The sequence below is a fragment of the Lolium rigidum genome, chromosome 2, assembly GCF_022539505.1.
Source record: "Lolium rigidum isolate FL_2022 chromosome 2, APGP_CSIRO_Lrig_0.1, whole genome shotgun sequence".
NCBI lineage: Eukaryota > Viridiplantae > Streptophyta > Magnoliopsida > Poales > Poaceae > Lolium > Lolium rigidum.
The window spans coordinates 57,938,117-57,952,860 of NC_061509.1; the positions used below are offsets into that span (position 1 = coordinate 57,938,117).

At 45.7% G+C, this 14,744-nt stretch overlaps 1 protein-coding gene and 2 pseudogenes across 1 annotated transcript; all 3 read left to right on the top strand.

The window, feature by feature from the left end:
- The first annotated feature begins 7,417 nt into the window (after positions 1-7,417).
- On the top strand, positions 7,418-9,591 carry LOC124691793. Its single transcript, XM_047225064.1, has 2 exons — positions 7,418-7,802; positions 9,349-9,591. Exon 1 carries the CDS (start codon positions 7,515-7,517, stop codon positions 7,779-7,781), a length of 267 nt encoding a protein of 88 aa, XP_047081020.1. The 5' UTR covers positions 7,418-7,514; the 3' UTR covers positions 7,782-7,802; positions 9,349-9,591.
- Positions 9,592-12,705: 3,114 nt separating this feature from the next.
- On the top strand, positions 12,706-12,841 carry LOC124693989 (annotated as a pseudogene).
- A 1,722-nt stretch (positions 12,842-14,563) lies between these two features.
- Positions 14,564-14,700, top strand: LOC124693990 (annotated as a pseudogene).
- Positions 14,701-14,744: the final 44 nt, after the last annotated feature.

Here is a 14,744-nt window from a genome sequence, read left to right on the forward strand (position 1 = left end):
TCTACAAGCATATGCATGTCTCCTCCAAGCATATGTATGTCTCCTCCAACTACTCACCTTCTAGATTCGATACCGAGACGAGACCGCGATCGATGACTTCGAGAGGAGGAGAGAGTATGGAGAGCCTTCTCCTCAACTCCAATTAAGTATCAACCAAAGTAAGTGTAATAAATACCCAAGCAAGTGAAAAGTGGAGTCAAAATGGTATGAGAGAGAAGGGGGACGAGCTAGATGGGGGGAGAAGAATGGCTTGTGTAGTGTGGTAGGTGGGAGGTTGCTCACTTTTGTAGATCTGGTTCGCTAATTCTGTGGCGCACCAACCACAGTGCGCCACAGAATAGCTTATTTCTGTGGCGCACCGACCGCAGTGCGCCACAGAATAACTTATTTCTGTGGCGCACGAGTACGGTGCGCCACGTGAATACCTTATTTTTGTGGCGCACTGCCGCCGTGCGCCACGAAGAAGTAATTTCCGTGGCGCACCGAGGTTTGTGCGCCATAGAAATTGTAAAACCAATGATTGGGGGTGACAGGGTGTGGGGCCCACCAAGTTTTTGTGGCGCACGGTTTAGCAGTGCGCCACAAAATTAAGCTATTTCTGTGGCGCACCGAGCTTTGTGCGCCACAAAATAAGTTTCTGTGGCGCACCAAAAACGGTGCGCCACAGAACTAAGCTTCGCCTATAAGGGTTTTCCTACTAGTGGTTCCGGGTAGCAGCGTGAAGATAAGCAAACTCTTGTCCGCAGGCAGGGGAGTAACCCGGATACATGTTATATGATGTCGATGGATGAAGTCCCGCAGGATGAGGGTATTTTCCGACCAAAAGTTGGGAAAAAAGAAAATGTGAAGTTGGAGTTCTTCAAGTTTCTCCGCGTTACCAAAATTGCCGGAATTCATGAAGCATTAGCAAGGCGGAAACAGGAGGTGAAACTCGGAGAACTCTGGGGGCTACTGTTGTGGGTATACTTCATGGGTGTACCATCGACAGGTGCCTAGATCCGGCAAGCCCGGGTGGCCCATAGATGGTGGTGTGGCATGTGGCCCATCGGGCGGCCCGAGTCTTGCCGTTGATCCCGAGGGATGAAGTCCAGCCCGGGAGAGGGAAGCCGGATCCCAACCGACCTTCGGAGGAAGTCGGATCCATGGAGGCCCATGTGGAACCCGGATCCGATACGACGTATAAGGGAAGGCGGATCCTTAACGTACACGGCAAGACATTGTACCGTAGTTAGGCAACCTGTAATCCGGCTAGGACTCTCCATGTAAACCCTAGATCCGTGCGCCTTTATAAGACGGATCCTGGGAGCCCTAGGGGCACAACCACAACTCATTGTAACAACGCGAAAGCACCCAGATAATTCCAGACAAGCAGCAGTAGGCCTTGTCATCGTGCAGGTGTTCCGAAGCTGGGTAAATCGCGTACCACCGTCCCGTGTGCACTCCGCCCAATGGCCCCTACTTCTTCTTCCCCTCGTGAGGATCCCTCCTCCGAGGTACCGTTGATTAGGCAACGACACTACGAGTATGGCTAAGCCATGCCTATCCTAGCAAGATAGGACCAGAATGACACACGATATAATATTTTAACAATAAGGAGCATACACGGAAGTATATGATACATTGCACGTAATCTTAACCGTATAAAATTACATTGCAAGTGATCTCTAAGATTTGGTAGTACTAGTCCAATACTTCAATGGTACCATTGATGTTATGTTACCTAATTAAGAGGCAGAAACCTCTACGAGGTTATGGTTGTATACACTAAAGTGTTATATGTGTAAGGGTATACAATCCATGGTACAATAGGGACCATTGTCATCCCTGATTGCATCCGCCGCCAGTGATATCATAGATAGTCCCCAATGGTTACACATGATAAGGACATGTTGTGAAGAATGCAACATGATCAACTCGCTTCTGGATCATGAAATCCATGACACTAAGATGATGCACCGCTATTCCGCAACCAATGAGAGTGTAGAACGCAGGAGGTTCAAATCAGTATCGTAATGACTTGATCATGGTTTGCTAGACTTTAAGATGGTGCACAGGTATGTGAGAACATCCAGAGTGAATATTTCTGAGTGCCTCTCATTCTCAATATTTAATTTTAAACTAGCCTATGTAGAAAGCTTCTTTATTTCTCTCGATGTGTGCAACAATAGAAAATTTTGGTTTGCATGCTCTCATCTTATTACCCAAATAGTTCTATCAAGATGTTTGAGGTCACCATAGCTATATATAGGTGAGAAGAAATATGCAGAATTGAAGATAAATATTCATCTGCATCTATTTGAAAGGGGAGTAGGTCACTATAAATATTACATTGTGACAACAACAAATACAAGAGTAAGTAGGTGAGACATTATGCACGATTTTAATAAAAAATAAAAGATGATGACTGGACTTGATAAAAAAATGCCAAAATTTAGATGAAGTTATTTAACTTTGGTGATTTATGTGCCTCTAGAAAATTTTCTTCAACCAATATTCCAAAATCTCTTCGTGATTATATTCTCGTATGTATTTGTTAGGTGCCTTAATTATGAAAACTGATACATAGCATCGGGTTGGATCGATCGCTCCCATCAATATGTTGGGCCATTCTGCACGGCTCTCGCACTACTCCTGGCTAGCATAGGACACTCAAGCTGCACCCCTCCAACATACTCCATGTGTTGTGCCTCTCTCGTCATTTGCTCTTCCATGTTGTCCATCCTTGACCTCTTCTCTCTGTGTCCTCCGATGGGTTTTCTCCGACATTCCTCCTCTGAGGCTTAGTTGTGTTGTTCCACTCCTGCACCCTGGATGAGAAGCAGTCAGCAACATGGATCTTGAGCTAGAGCTCTCATAAGACAATGGGATTGTGGGGAACGGGTATATGGCCACCGGATACGTTGGGGTTGACCCAGGATGGTAACGTTAGGGATTTAAGCAAAAGTCGGTGATTTGAGATTTTTTTATGTTGCACACATGTCTCTGATATGTTCCAAGATATTTGTCGTTGCCTATTCGACAATACCCAAGAGGAGGTATCCTCATGAAAGGGGAGAAGATGGGGCTAAAGGGAAGAGAGCCATCGGGACCGTGGTACGCGATTTACCCAGCTTTTTGGATCACGCTGCACGAGGGCAGGGCCTACTGCTGCTTGTCTGGAATTATCTGGGCGCTTGCGCGTTTTACAATGAGTTATGGTCGTGCCTCTAGGGCTCCCAGTATCCGGCTTATATAGGTGTCCGGATCTAGGGTTTCTATGGAGAGTCCTATCCGAATACAAGTTACCTAACTACGAAACGTTACATTGTTATGCACGTCAAGGATCCACCTATTCCTAATTTGTCGTCATGGATCCGGCTTCCTTCATGGGTCTTCATAGATCCGACTCCTGGCGCATATATTGATATCCTATAGAATGTGCATGGTCAGACCCACCCCTACTTGGCCAAATCCTGGCTCAACACCCCTGAATAGACTATTTTCAGAAATGTGGTGTGTGTTTTCCCATCTTGGCAACCCCATGGTATGGGTTGTTCCCTTTTTACAAACATCGTGTGTGTGTGTTTTGGGCCTCATGTAATGTGACTACGAGTATGGCTGGCTGGCAGAAGCCATGCCTATCCTACCAAGATAGGACCAGAATGACACACGATATAATATTTTAACAATAAGGAGCATGCACGGAAGCATATGATACATTGCGCGTAATCTTAACCGTATAAAATGACATTGCAAGTGGTCTCTAAGATTTGGTAGTAGTACACCAATATTTCAACGGTACCATTGCTGTTATGTTACCTAATTAAGAGGCAGAAACCTCTACGAGATTATGGTTGTATACACTTACGTGTTATATGTGTAAGGGTCTACAATCCATGGTACAATAGGTACCATTGTCATCCCTGATTGCATCCGCCATCAGTGATATCATAGATAGTCCCTAATGGTTACATGATAAGGAAATGTTGTGAAGAATGCAACATGTTCAACTCGCTTCTGGATCATGAAATACATGACACTGAGATGATGCACCGTTATTCCGCAACCAATGAGAGTGTAGAACGCAGAAGGTTTAAATCAGTCTCGTAATGACTTGATCATGGTTTGTCGGACTTTGAGATGGTGCACACGCATGTGAGAACATCCAGAGTGAATATTTCTGAGTGTCTCTCATTCTTAATATTTAATTTTGAACCAGCCTATGTAGAAAACTTCTTTATTTCTCTCAATGTGTGCAACAACAGAAAATTTTGGTGTAGCTATCTAAGTAGATGTAGGTTTGCATGCTCTCATCTTATTACCCAAATAGTTGTATCAAGATGTTTGAGGTCACCATTGCTATATAGAGGTCAGAAGAAATATGCAGAATTGAAGATAAATATTCATCTGCATCTATTTGAAAGGGGAGTAGGTCACTATAAATATTATCTGCGGCAACAACAAATACAAGAGTAAGTAGGTGAGCCATTATGCACGATTTTAATAAAAAAAAGTACACAGTACTACACCACTTCCATAATATCATACTATCAACAACAGTATCATCAGCTAATTAATAGTCAAGTGATACATGCAATTTCAAGGGCTAGTGTTGTTTTACCTTTTGTCAAACAATAATGGGGGTAACATAGGTGGTAACATCACACATTTCAAAGTATATTGGTGACATGAAACCACATCTATGCTACTATGTTATCATAACATCACACATCTCAAAGCAATATGAGTCTACAACATAATTAATGACACATTGCATGAAACCACATATATGCTACTATCCACTATGGAGGTTGCTTGTGACGGTAAAGCACACGTCCGTTGGGAACCCCAAGAGGAAGGTATGATGAGTACAGCAGCGAGTTTTTCCTCAGTAAGAAACCAAGATTATCGAACCAGTAGGAGATGAAGATCACGTGAAGGTTGTTGGTGAAGGAGTGTAGTGCGGCGCAACACCGTGGATTCCGGTGCCAACGTGGAACCTGCACAACACAATCAAACTACTTTGCCCCAACTTAACAGTGAGGTTATCAATCTCACCGGCTTGCTGAAAACAAATGATTAAACGTATGGTGTGGAAAATGATGTTTGCTTGCAGAAAACAAAAGAGAACAATGATTGCAGTAGGTTGTATTTCAGATGTAAAAGAATGGACAGGGGTGCACAGCTCACTAGTGGTGTCTCTCCAATAAGATAAATAGCATGTTGGGTAAACAAATTACAGTTGGGCAATTGACAAATAGAGAGGGCATAACAATGCACATACATATCATGATGACTACTATGAGATTTAGTTAGGGCATTACGACAAAGAACATAGACCGCCATCCAGCATGCATCTATGCCTAAAAAGTCCACCTTCGGGTTAGCATCCGCACCCCTTCCAAGTATTAAGTTGCAAGCAACAGACAATTGCATTAAGTACTCGTGCGTAATGTAAACAATACAAATATCCTTAGACAAAGCATTGATGTTTTATCCCTAGTGGCAACAAGACATCCACAACCTTAGGGGTTGCTGTCACTCCCCCAGATTCAATGGAGACATGAACCCACTATCTACCATAATTACTCCTTCTTGGAGTCACAAGTATCAACTTGGCCAGAGCCTCTACTAGCAACGGAGAGCATGCAAGATCATAAACAACACATATATGATAGATCAATAATCAACTTGACATAGTATTCCATATTCATCGGATCCCAATAAACACAACATGTAGCATTACAAATAGATGATCTTGATCATGATAGGCAGCTCATAAGATCTAAACATGATGGCACAATAGGAGAAGACAACCATCTAGCTATCGCTATGGACCCGTAGTCCAAGGATGAACTACTCACGCATCAGTCCGGAGGCGGGCATGGTGATGTAGAGCCCTCCGGTGACGATTCCCCTCTCCGGCAGGTGCCGGAGGAGATCTTCTGAACCCCCGAGTTAGGGTTGACGGCGGCGGCGTCTCTGGAACTGTTCTGGTATTTTGGCTCTCGGTACTAGGGTTTTCGGGGATGAAGGAATAAATAGGCGAAGGGGCAGCGTCGGGGGAGCCAGGGGGCTCCCTCCCCACGTCACGGCACGGCTGTGGGCTGCTGGCCTTCCTCGACTCCTCTTCGGTCTTCTGGAACACTCCGTGGAAAATAGGGCCGTTGGCTTTTGTTTCGTCCAATTCCGAGAATATTTGTAAAACAACTTTTCTGAAATAAAAAACAACGAGAAAACGTGAACCGACACCGTGGCATCTTGTTAATAGGTTAGTCCCAGAAAATGCATAAAAACATTATAAAGTGTGAATAAAACATGTAGGTATTATCATAAAACTAGCATGGAACGTAAGAAATTATAGATACGTTGGAGACGTATCAGAGGTATAGTAACTTAAGTTAGTAACATGATACATGATATTAGTCTAAGTTACTCACCACTATGAGCAACCTAAGACTACTCTCGTAGTGAAAGTAACTTAGGTGGTAATATGCACCTACTTGTAATATTAACTAGGCATTTTAATGACTTAGCATGTGATTAAATAAGGAGAGGGATGTTTGTGGTCTATGTTACCGATACCCTAATAAATACGTAGTAAGACGAGAACCAACTTGTGGTTGGGTGGTTAGGAGGGCTGTGACACTCTCAGCCCACCAGAGTTTAAACCCCAGGTTTGACACTTTCGTGTCTCATTAAAAAGACGGAATATTCTTCAGTGGGAGGTGACATTTCCATCGATAGTGAGGCGCCTGTGGTAACTTCGTCAATCTCAAGATCCGCCGAATGAAGTTTTTTGAACACGGTCTCTTGGAGGTGCTCATAGGGGTAGGGTGTGCGTGCGTATGTTTATAGAGATGAGTGTATGTACGTATATGTGAGCGTCTACGTTTGTACTGTGTTTCGCAAAAAAAACGTAGTAAGACATTAGGTTGGTGCCAATGCATCACCCCACTATAGCCTCGCCATGTCAGCTCTCACCACCACTCTCGCCCCACTCTCACCTCACGGTGGCAGTGCACGGGCTATAGTACCAGCTCTCACTTCCTCTCTCCTCCCTACCGCCTCCCTATCGCCCCCACTAGCACCGCTATCGCCTCCCTCTCGCCCCGCTCTCGCCTCCAACACGGGTTATAGGCGGGCGGTACCGCCCCCTACCGCCGGGCGCCCGCGCCACCGCCCGCCGCTAGCATCTCGCCCCACTCCCGCCCGCCTCTCGCCCCGACGCCGCCGCTACCGCCCTCACTCACGCGTGCGTTGGCACCAGCCTTACATGATGATGCGCGAGCCGAATTGAATTTTTGTATCACAAGGGATGAACCACAGAGCCAGAATTTCTCTTGGGCCACCCGCCACTCTTACCACTAGAATCATTTGAGCCCAGCCCAGCCCGGCCCAACCGAACAACCCCGCTGATTACCCAAACAAAGCCACCCCCACCACCCGAGCCATTTCTCCTTCCCCACCGAAGCCAACGACCAAGCAAACCCTAGAATCTCGAGCGCACGAGAGAGATCTCCAAGGTCGCAGCCATGGCGATGCGTGCCCTGTACAACGAGATCCGCGCGATGAAGGTGCGCGAGGTTCCGGCGTACCTCAAGCCGCGCCTCACCTGGGAGAACGTGAAGAAGAGCACCGACAAGGCCGTCGACGGCTACATCGAGAAGTACATCGAGACCAACTCCCCGGAGCCGCTCTTCCACATCTGCTTCGGCGGCATGGCCTTCTTCTACCTCGTCAACCTGCCCGTCGAGCGCCGCCACCTCGAGCACCTCGAGAAGCACGGCGGCGGCCACTAGATCCGGACCCGCCTCGCGCAGGTGAGGCTTCTGTTTTTTTTTTATCATCGTTATCTCCTGATCCGATCCGGTGTTGAGATGTTGGTGCTTTCGGCTGATTGAACCGCGTCTGCGTGAGGCCTGTCGTGTGGTCGAATTTAGTTGGGGTTGATTGGATGCCTGGTAGGTGAGATGCAAAATGGTATGGCGGATAAAGTGAAATTCTCATCAATCGGACGTGGATTTGTAGTTTATACATATGAATTCCGGTTTTGGGGGATGGTATTTTGAGGAAACTGGGTGTTTGTATTGATCTCTTACTGCCAAATGATTTGTTCATGGTGCCCATTTTTGTTCTGATGAACAATTGGACATAAACTCCAACAGTAGGACTGTATGAGGATCTGTAAGATGTTGGATTTGTGGGTTTTATGTCCATTTCATTCTGTCAGGATATTATTCAGCATTGTATTTCGAGTTTACTAGTATACAAGTGATTCAAACTTTTTAAGAAGTCATCTCTGGAGGTCTCCAAAATCCGATGAATCTTTTTTGGCACCCGCTTCGCTGTTATACTATTCGAACAGCCAATAAACCATTTAATAAAGCATTGTTTAGCTCACAATATGTCTAGCGCTGGCCATGCATAGTTTGGAACTATGGTGAGAGTTGTATGAATCTTGAAGTTACTGCACATGCTGGCTTGTTGTATTACCATTTTTTGTAAGTGAAGTTTCACCATATAATATGTTATCATAGTGTTGTTGGTTCAGTCAGCTGATTTAGTGTATTCAACTATTGTCGCTAGTTGGTTAGATCAATGGTTATTAGATTTTATATTAAAAAGGAATTGGCATACAGGTTTGGTGTTTTTTAAACTTAAAATGCGGATTCTGTTCATCCTGAAGGCCTTTTGTGGACTTTCTCACTTTTAAAGAAGTAATCTCTGGAGGCTTACAAACTTTGATCAATCTAATTTGGCCTGTACTTAGCTGTTGTACTATCCAAATAGCACGGGAAATCATTGAATGAAACATTTGCTTTATGTAATGTGTGATTATAGTTTATAGCTCACAATAGCTCTTGGGCTGGCTATTCATAGTAGTTTGGAACTATCATGAGAGTCTTATCAACCTTGAAGTTACTTCACATGTCGCCTTGTTGTGTACCATTCTGTGAAATTGTGAAGTCTGACCGTATGATATGTGCAAACAGTGGTCTAAGCTCAGTTTACCGAGTTGGCATATTCACCTTTTCTCATTATTAGTAGGTTAGGTCAATGGTTATAAGATGTTATGATAAAAAAAAAAGTTTGTGTATTGATCTCAAGTTCTCAACAATAGTAATGGCTGGCTAGGCCTGTTATTGCACATTGCGGTAATGGATATCTTATATATAGATCAATTATAAGGTCTGCTACATTGTTGAACTGTAAACCTGTACAATTTAAATCTAGACTGTATTATGGTAAACTCTATATTCTTTGGGCAAGAGATGACATCTGCACCTTTCAATCTATGGTTGTAAGACAGTCCATTTCATTTGATCTAATAGGTGATCCCTAACTCTCTTTATCTTCTCTCTACAGGAGAGCTTATCTTCTGCCGATTCAGGATGGTATTATCCATTTTCTTTGGCTGATGAGCTACCTGGAGCTGATGTTCATTTGATGGCTGGTTTATTTTGTACGGAAAGGCAGCAACAAACTGTCTAGTTCACCCTTATGTTCCTCCTTGTCTTGTCATAAGCAACTTCAAACTGGGAAGTGCATGTATTGTGATTAAAAAACATTTTCTGCAAATTGAGTGCAAGTTCTTTGCGATATACTCCAGCAATAGTGTGTCAACCCTTAGTTGTTCCTGTGCTGCCTTTTTTATATCATACTCCCTCCGGTCCTAAATATAAGCCATATAATTTCTGGCACGGAAATTAAGAAACGCATATTTAGGAAAAATTACACCATGTTTGGCTAGGGTTAACCGTAAGTAATTGCCGTGAGCTAATAGAGGATTTTGCATAAGATAAGTAAACCTAATCAAATCTTCAAAAATATTGTCCATACAAGTAGGGCAATGCAATAAACCTTATATTCTAGAATTTTTTTCAAAAAACTATATGGCTTATTATATATAGGAACGGAGGGAGTATATGACATGACCTTGTCTGAGAAAAAGAAAGTTCGTTTTTGCTTATTTCCGTGCATTGATTGGATTAGACAAGCAGTGGAAGGAGGTGAAGTGTGAGTTTGAATACGAATGGAAATTGGTAGAAATATTACAAGCACAAGGGGTCTAGCTGAAGGCTTATTATGAATGATTTGTCTGTGTCTCACAGTCTGTTGAACTAAGCGGGTGTAGCGGGAGCAGTTCTACGAAACTGTATAGGGGGAGATATAACTGGGATGCATCGCCCAGTGCAGCATGTGCTCTATACAGCTACTGCAAAGGCCCTTGCTCTGCTTAATGGGTTGTTGCTCCTCCCGTTCTCCTAGTGCTCCACCAGATCTAGGGCCGGACGGCCCCTCCCCTCTCCTCTCCGGCGGCGGCCGGCGGCGAGCAGGGCGAGGGTCCCCTCCCTGTAAAGTAGTAGTCTAGACTAGGCTTTGTCCTGATGTTTGTGCTTGGCTTTATGCTAGTTTGGAGTGAATCGCCGGAGCTAGCAGGCCGCTTCCGGCGTTCAGTGGCCCTCCTCCTCACCGCAGTGCTCCTATGGTTGGAGCCGGAGGCGGGGAAGAGAAGAGCTGCTGACATCTCCTTCAATAAGTCTGCATCTTGCTGTGCTTCTGGCTCGGGCTGTCTGTTCCTTTCTTCTTCTTGCAACCATGGAGGTGATGGAGGCGGGGAGAAGTGGGGCCATGGTCGGCGTTAGCTAGCACGGCGGGGATCTTCTGCTGCTTTTCTCTGGAGTTCATTAGTAGAGGACGCGCGACGGCATGGTCCATCTTGCCTCTACTTCTCATGGCCGATTGGCGGCTCTCCAAGGCCACCTGCGAGTGGCTGTTCAACCTCCTGGCCGCAGGCCATCTTGGAGGCCTCTCAGCTCCAGCCGGAGGTTCATCGGAGATGCTATCCCAAGTGGTTCGTCCCCGGCGTTGGCATCGCTGCTCCGGCCGTGGAGTTCAAGCTGAGGTGGAGAAAGGGTCCAAGTACTCAATTGCTTTCTCTAGTTTCGTTTCGGGGTCCTTTGTGTAAAATTGAAGGTCCTGGTTGTATTTTTCCTTCCATTTTGGACCTTTATGTAAACTGTAATCCCACCGTATAATTTAAGCAGCTGGGTCCTTCGGACCCGATCCTCGTTCAAAAAAAGAAAAATGGGTTGTTGCTCTTGGAACAAATTGCTGCTGACGTGGTAATTTGGTCGGATTCTGCAGAACTTGTCAACGGTACTATCCAAGTTCGGAGCCTTTTTCCGGCAATGTTAGCCGACTGCTATTTAAAGGCTAGTTCCATGACTCAGACCTCTTTCCAACACTGCCTGAGGGATGCAAACAAGGTGGGTCATCATTTGGCAAAAATTGCGTATGAAACTCGGAAATGTAATATAGTTGGGATGGCGATCCTCCTAGTTTTATTATGCCTTTCTTCATTGCTGATGTAACTATAACATCAGTTCGAATAAAAGCCGCAAGGTATCCTTTAAAAAAAAGCAGGGCATCGTTGAGTCTTCGTTCAGAATAGGTTGCCACACCCTAGTAATAGCTATAAGCAATAGTTAGATTTCTTGAGCAACATGTTATCACACGTCCAGGTCGGCAGAAAATGGAATTTAAATCTCCAGGTATTTTCATGTCCACTCGGTTATTAATTGTGGTAGAGATGATACTAAGTTAACGCTTGTCAAAGAAGGATTATCTCGTTGCCTCGTCGGGTCTCCCGCATATAGCCACCGCCTCTCCTCCAAAACCCTAGCCGCCTCCACTTCAGCCTCCTCCATAGATCGGTTCCCCCTCCTCCGGTCGGCTTCGTCGGCGTCGGGAGGAGTGGGGAACCCGATCTATGCGTGGAGTTTTCAATAAAAGTAGTGTTTTCAGTTGATTATGTTAGGATTTTGGTAGTCGTCTTCTTGTTGGTTTCCCCTCAATGGAGATGGCATCGTCTGCAATAAGTGATCTTCTGGCTTTCGTTCGACGACGAGATCTCCTTCCCGACGTCAATGGTGGTGTTGAAAGATTACAATCCTCTAGGTATGGGCCTTCAGATCTTGCTTCGTCAGATCGATTTTGGATCTTCTGTCGTTGTTGCCACGAGGAGGATTATCCTCGCAGTTTTTGTCCCGGCTGCTACGTCCTCAACAATGGAGATTCGTATTCTCGGCTCTCCATCGACATCGACAAGGCTAGTTAGTTGTTATTCCCTGACATACTGGTGTTGGTACTCTTGCCGATGTTGAATGACTACTTTAATGGTTGCCAGTCTTGGCATTACGGCTCAAATTAAAATTATGGGAGAACCTTCGTCGGTATTTACAGGTCTATGTTTCGTTACCTATCTTTGGCTGCCTTCAGAAGATTACAAGATTATGTTCTGGAAGAAGGAAAATTTTGAAGACCTCGAAGAATTGTTAGTATCTTTTAGAGTTTATTTTGTAATCGTTGGAGTCAGCTCGTGTATCTCTACCATGTACTATTTGTTACTATATGAATACATGTGGTATTGATTGTTAAAAAAAAAAGTTAACACTTGTCAAAAAAAAAAGAGATGACACTAAGAGAGGGGGATGCTTCGCGAAACAGGCCCAGAAAGGCCGAGTTTCGTGCGGAAGCCATATTACCGGGCCGTCCAATCATGTGGGCTTTGAGGCTTTAACGAACCGCAGATGGAAAGGTTGCAGCACTCGTACGTACTCTGCCCCCGGCTCCCCGTTCGATTAGTCCCACATCGCTTGCGCAGCTCAGCGGAGCAGGTCGAGCGGGTATAAAAGAGGGGGCAGGGCTCCGTTCCAATTCATACCTTTCTCGGCCTTTTGGCTAAGATCAAGTGTAGTATCTGTTCTTATCAGTTTAATATCTGACTAGCAAAAATGCCCGCGTGTTGCGGCGGATTGATTTTTACCGAATATTATTTTACGGAAACGTAACTATTATCAATAATATTTGAGAATTTGTTTTTTAAATTTCACATTTTAGACGGTTTAAATCCAAAAGTTCCAGTCCATGGAGTAGAACACGGTATACATTTTCTCAATTACCATAAAATCCCATGTTTCCTTTTTTTGACTTGAGAACCCCCTGCAACCAGTGGCGGAGCCAACAGGGTGGAAGGGTGGGGCGAGGCCCACCCTAAGATTTGGCCCAGCCCATATATCTTATATAGAAAACAAGAAAAAAAGAAGTATAGAAAACAAGAAAAAAAGAAGTAAAGCCCAACCCAGATTAGGCCTGCCCCACTCTAGCAAAATGGGCTGGATTCGCCACTGCCTGCAACGGTCCTTCATGTTTCCTTTAAAAATATCATTCAAAATTGCAAGTACCTTATAGCAGTATCTTGCATTGTAACAGGTCATGTTTATCTACCAAAGAAAGACTCAAGCCACCTAGCAATAACTTGCAGATCATTTTCTTAAATAGTTTCCAAGAACCTGTCTTCAGTTAGATCAATGTATAAGCTAATGTAAAATTGAGCTAATGTAAAATTGCAGAAAAGCAGTAGACCTCCGTATCGATGGATATCCAAGACCAAGTAGTACATGTCAAGCACATCTGCTGCCACGAGCAGAACAACACCGCCATGACCAGAAGTAAAAATCCAACTACTGAGCTGGGCACTCCACGCGACCACGCCCGATCGTTGGAGACCAGGCGCGGCCATAACCGGATATCTTCCGTTTCTTTTCTCTCGTCAAAGTTCAAGGGGGGCAGCATGTGAAGCAAAACTAAGCCGAGTACGGAACGTCAACAAGCGAGCACAAACCATCTCGCACACCCCGCAAAAAACGATGAGCTAGGTGGACAACAACGAGCAAATTGGGAGGACGGTGGCCTCAACCGATCAACCCGCTCGTGGAGGTCGATTCCTATAGTAGACACACGCAAAATCCGTCGGATCTCTTAGCCTCGTAGCCGTCGGCTAGCATACCATATGAGTCTCGTTGGTTCCGGTCGGAAGGGCAACCGTCGCCGCATCATGCCCAAATACGAACCCCCCCCCCCCCCCGTAATGTTGTGGACGTCATCCAGGATCTGTTCGGCGACGGCCGGTCAACATGCACAGAACAATCTAGGAAGGAGAAAAAAAGGGCATCCTCATCATCATGGCTGCCACCAAACGGGTCCCTTGCCACGCCTCCTGGCCATGGCCTTCCGTCGGCGGGGAGATCAATCCTCCATGACGCTGTGATCTCGGCCACTGGCCGCAGGACACCTCGGGTCGTCGGCGGGGAGCCATGACGCCGCCGTCGCACACGCCCGAGGAGGAGAAGGACGGGCGTGCTAGTCCGGAGGGCGACGGGACGGCGTGGCAGTTTCCGTCGCCGGTCGCGTGTGCTAGGCGCATCGAGCAGCGGGACGTGCAATTGATCTGGGATCCCGTCGAGGGCAAAGTCCTACTTATTGCCTTCGGATATCAAAGGAGCAAAGGAAGGATTCCATGTCGAATACAATGACGTGCGGTGCTGGGAGTTCTTGTTGAACGTCGAATACGATGACGTGCGGCTCTGGGATTACTTGTTGAACGCGGTGCGTATCTCGGCGTCGATGGGTGCGGCCTGTAAAAAATTATAGTGCCCACTTCGGTTAAGTCCTTTGTTGGGCTGGGCTTCCATATAGGCCAGCGGCGTCAAGGTTTGGTCGGTAGACATATGAACGAAACGTTTTTTGGACCATTGGTCCACAACGATATTAAATTTATTTTTTGTGGGGGAGGGCCCGCCACAGTGGCTTGCCACTGGGGTCCTCAGGTGTTCTCCGGGCGTTGCACTACTGCCCGGGTGTGGCGCACCCCAACCAAATCAAATCAATCATTTCATTTCACTGCTTAGGACGGGATT

What these genes read in the sequence shown, in the direction of transcription:
- LOC124691793 (XM_047225064.1), top strand. Translation starts at nt 7,515, where the DNA reads ATGGCGATGCGTGCCCTGTACAACGAGATCCGCGCGATGAAGGTGCGC.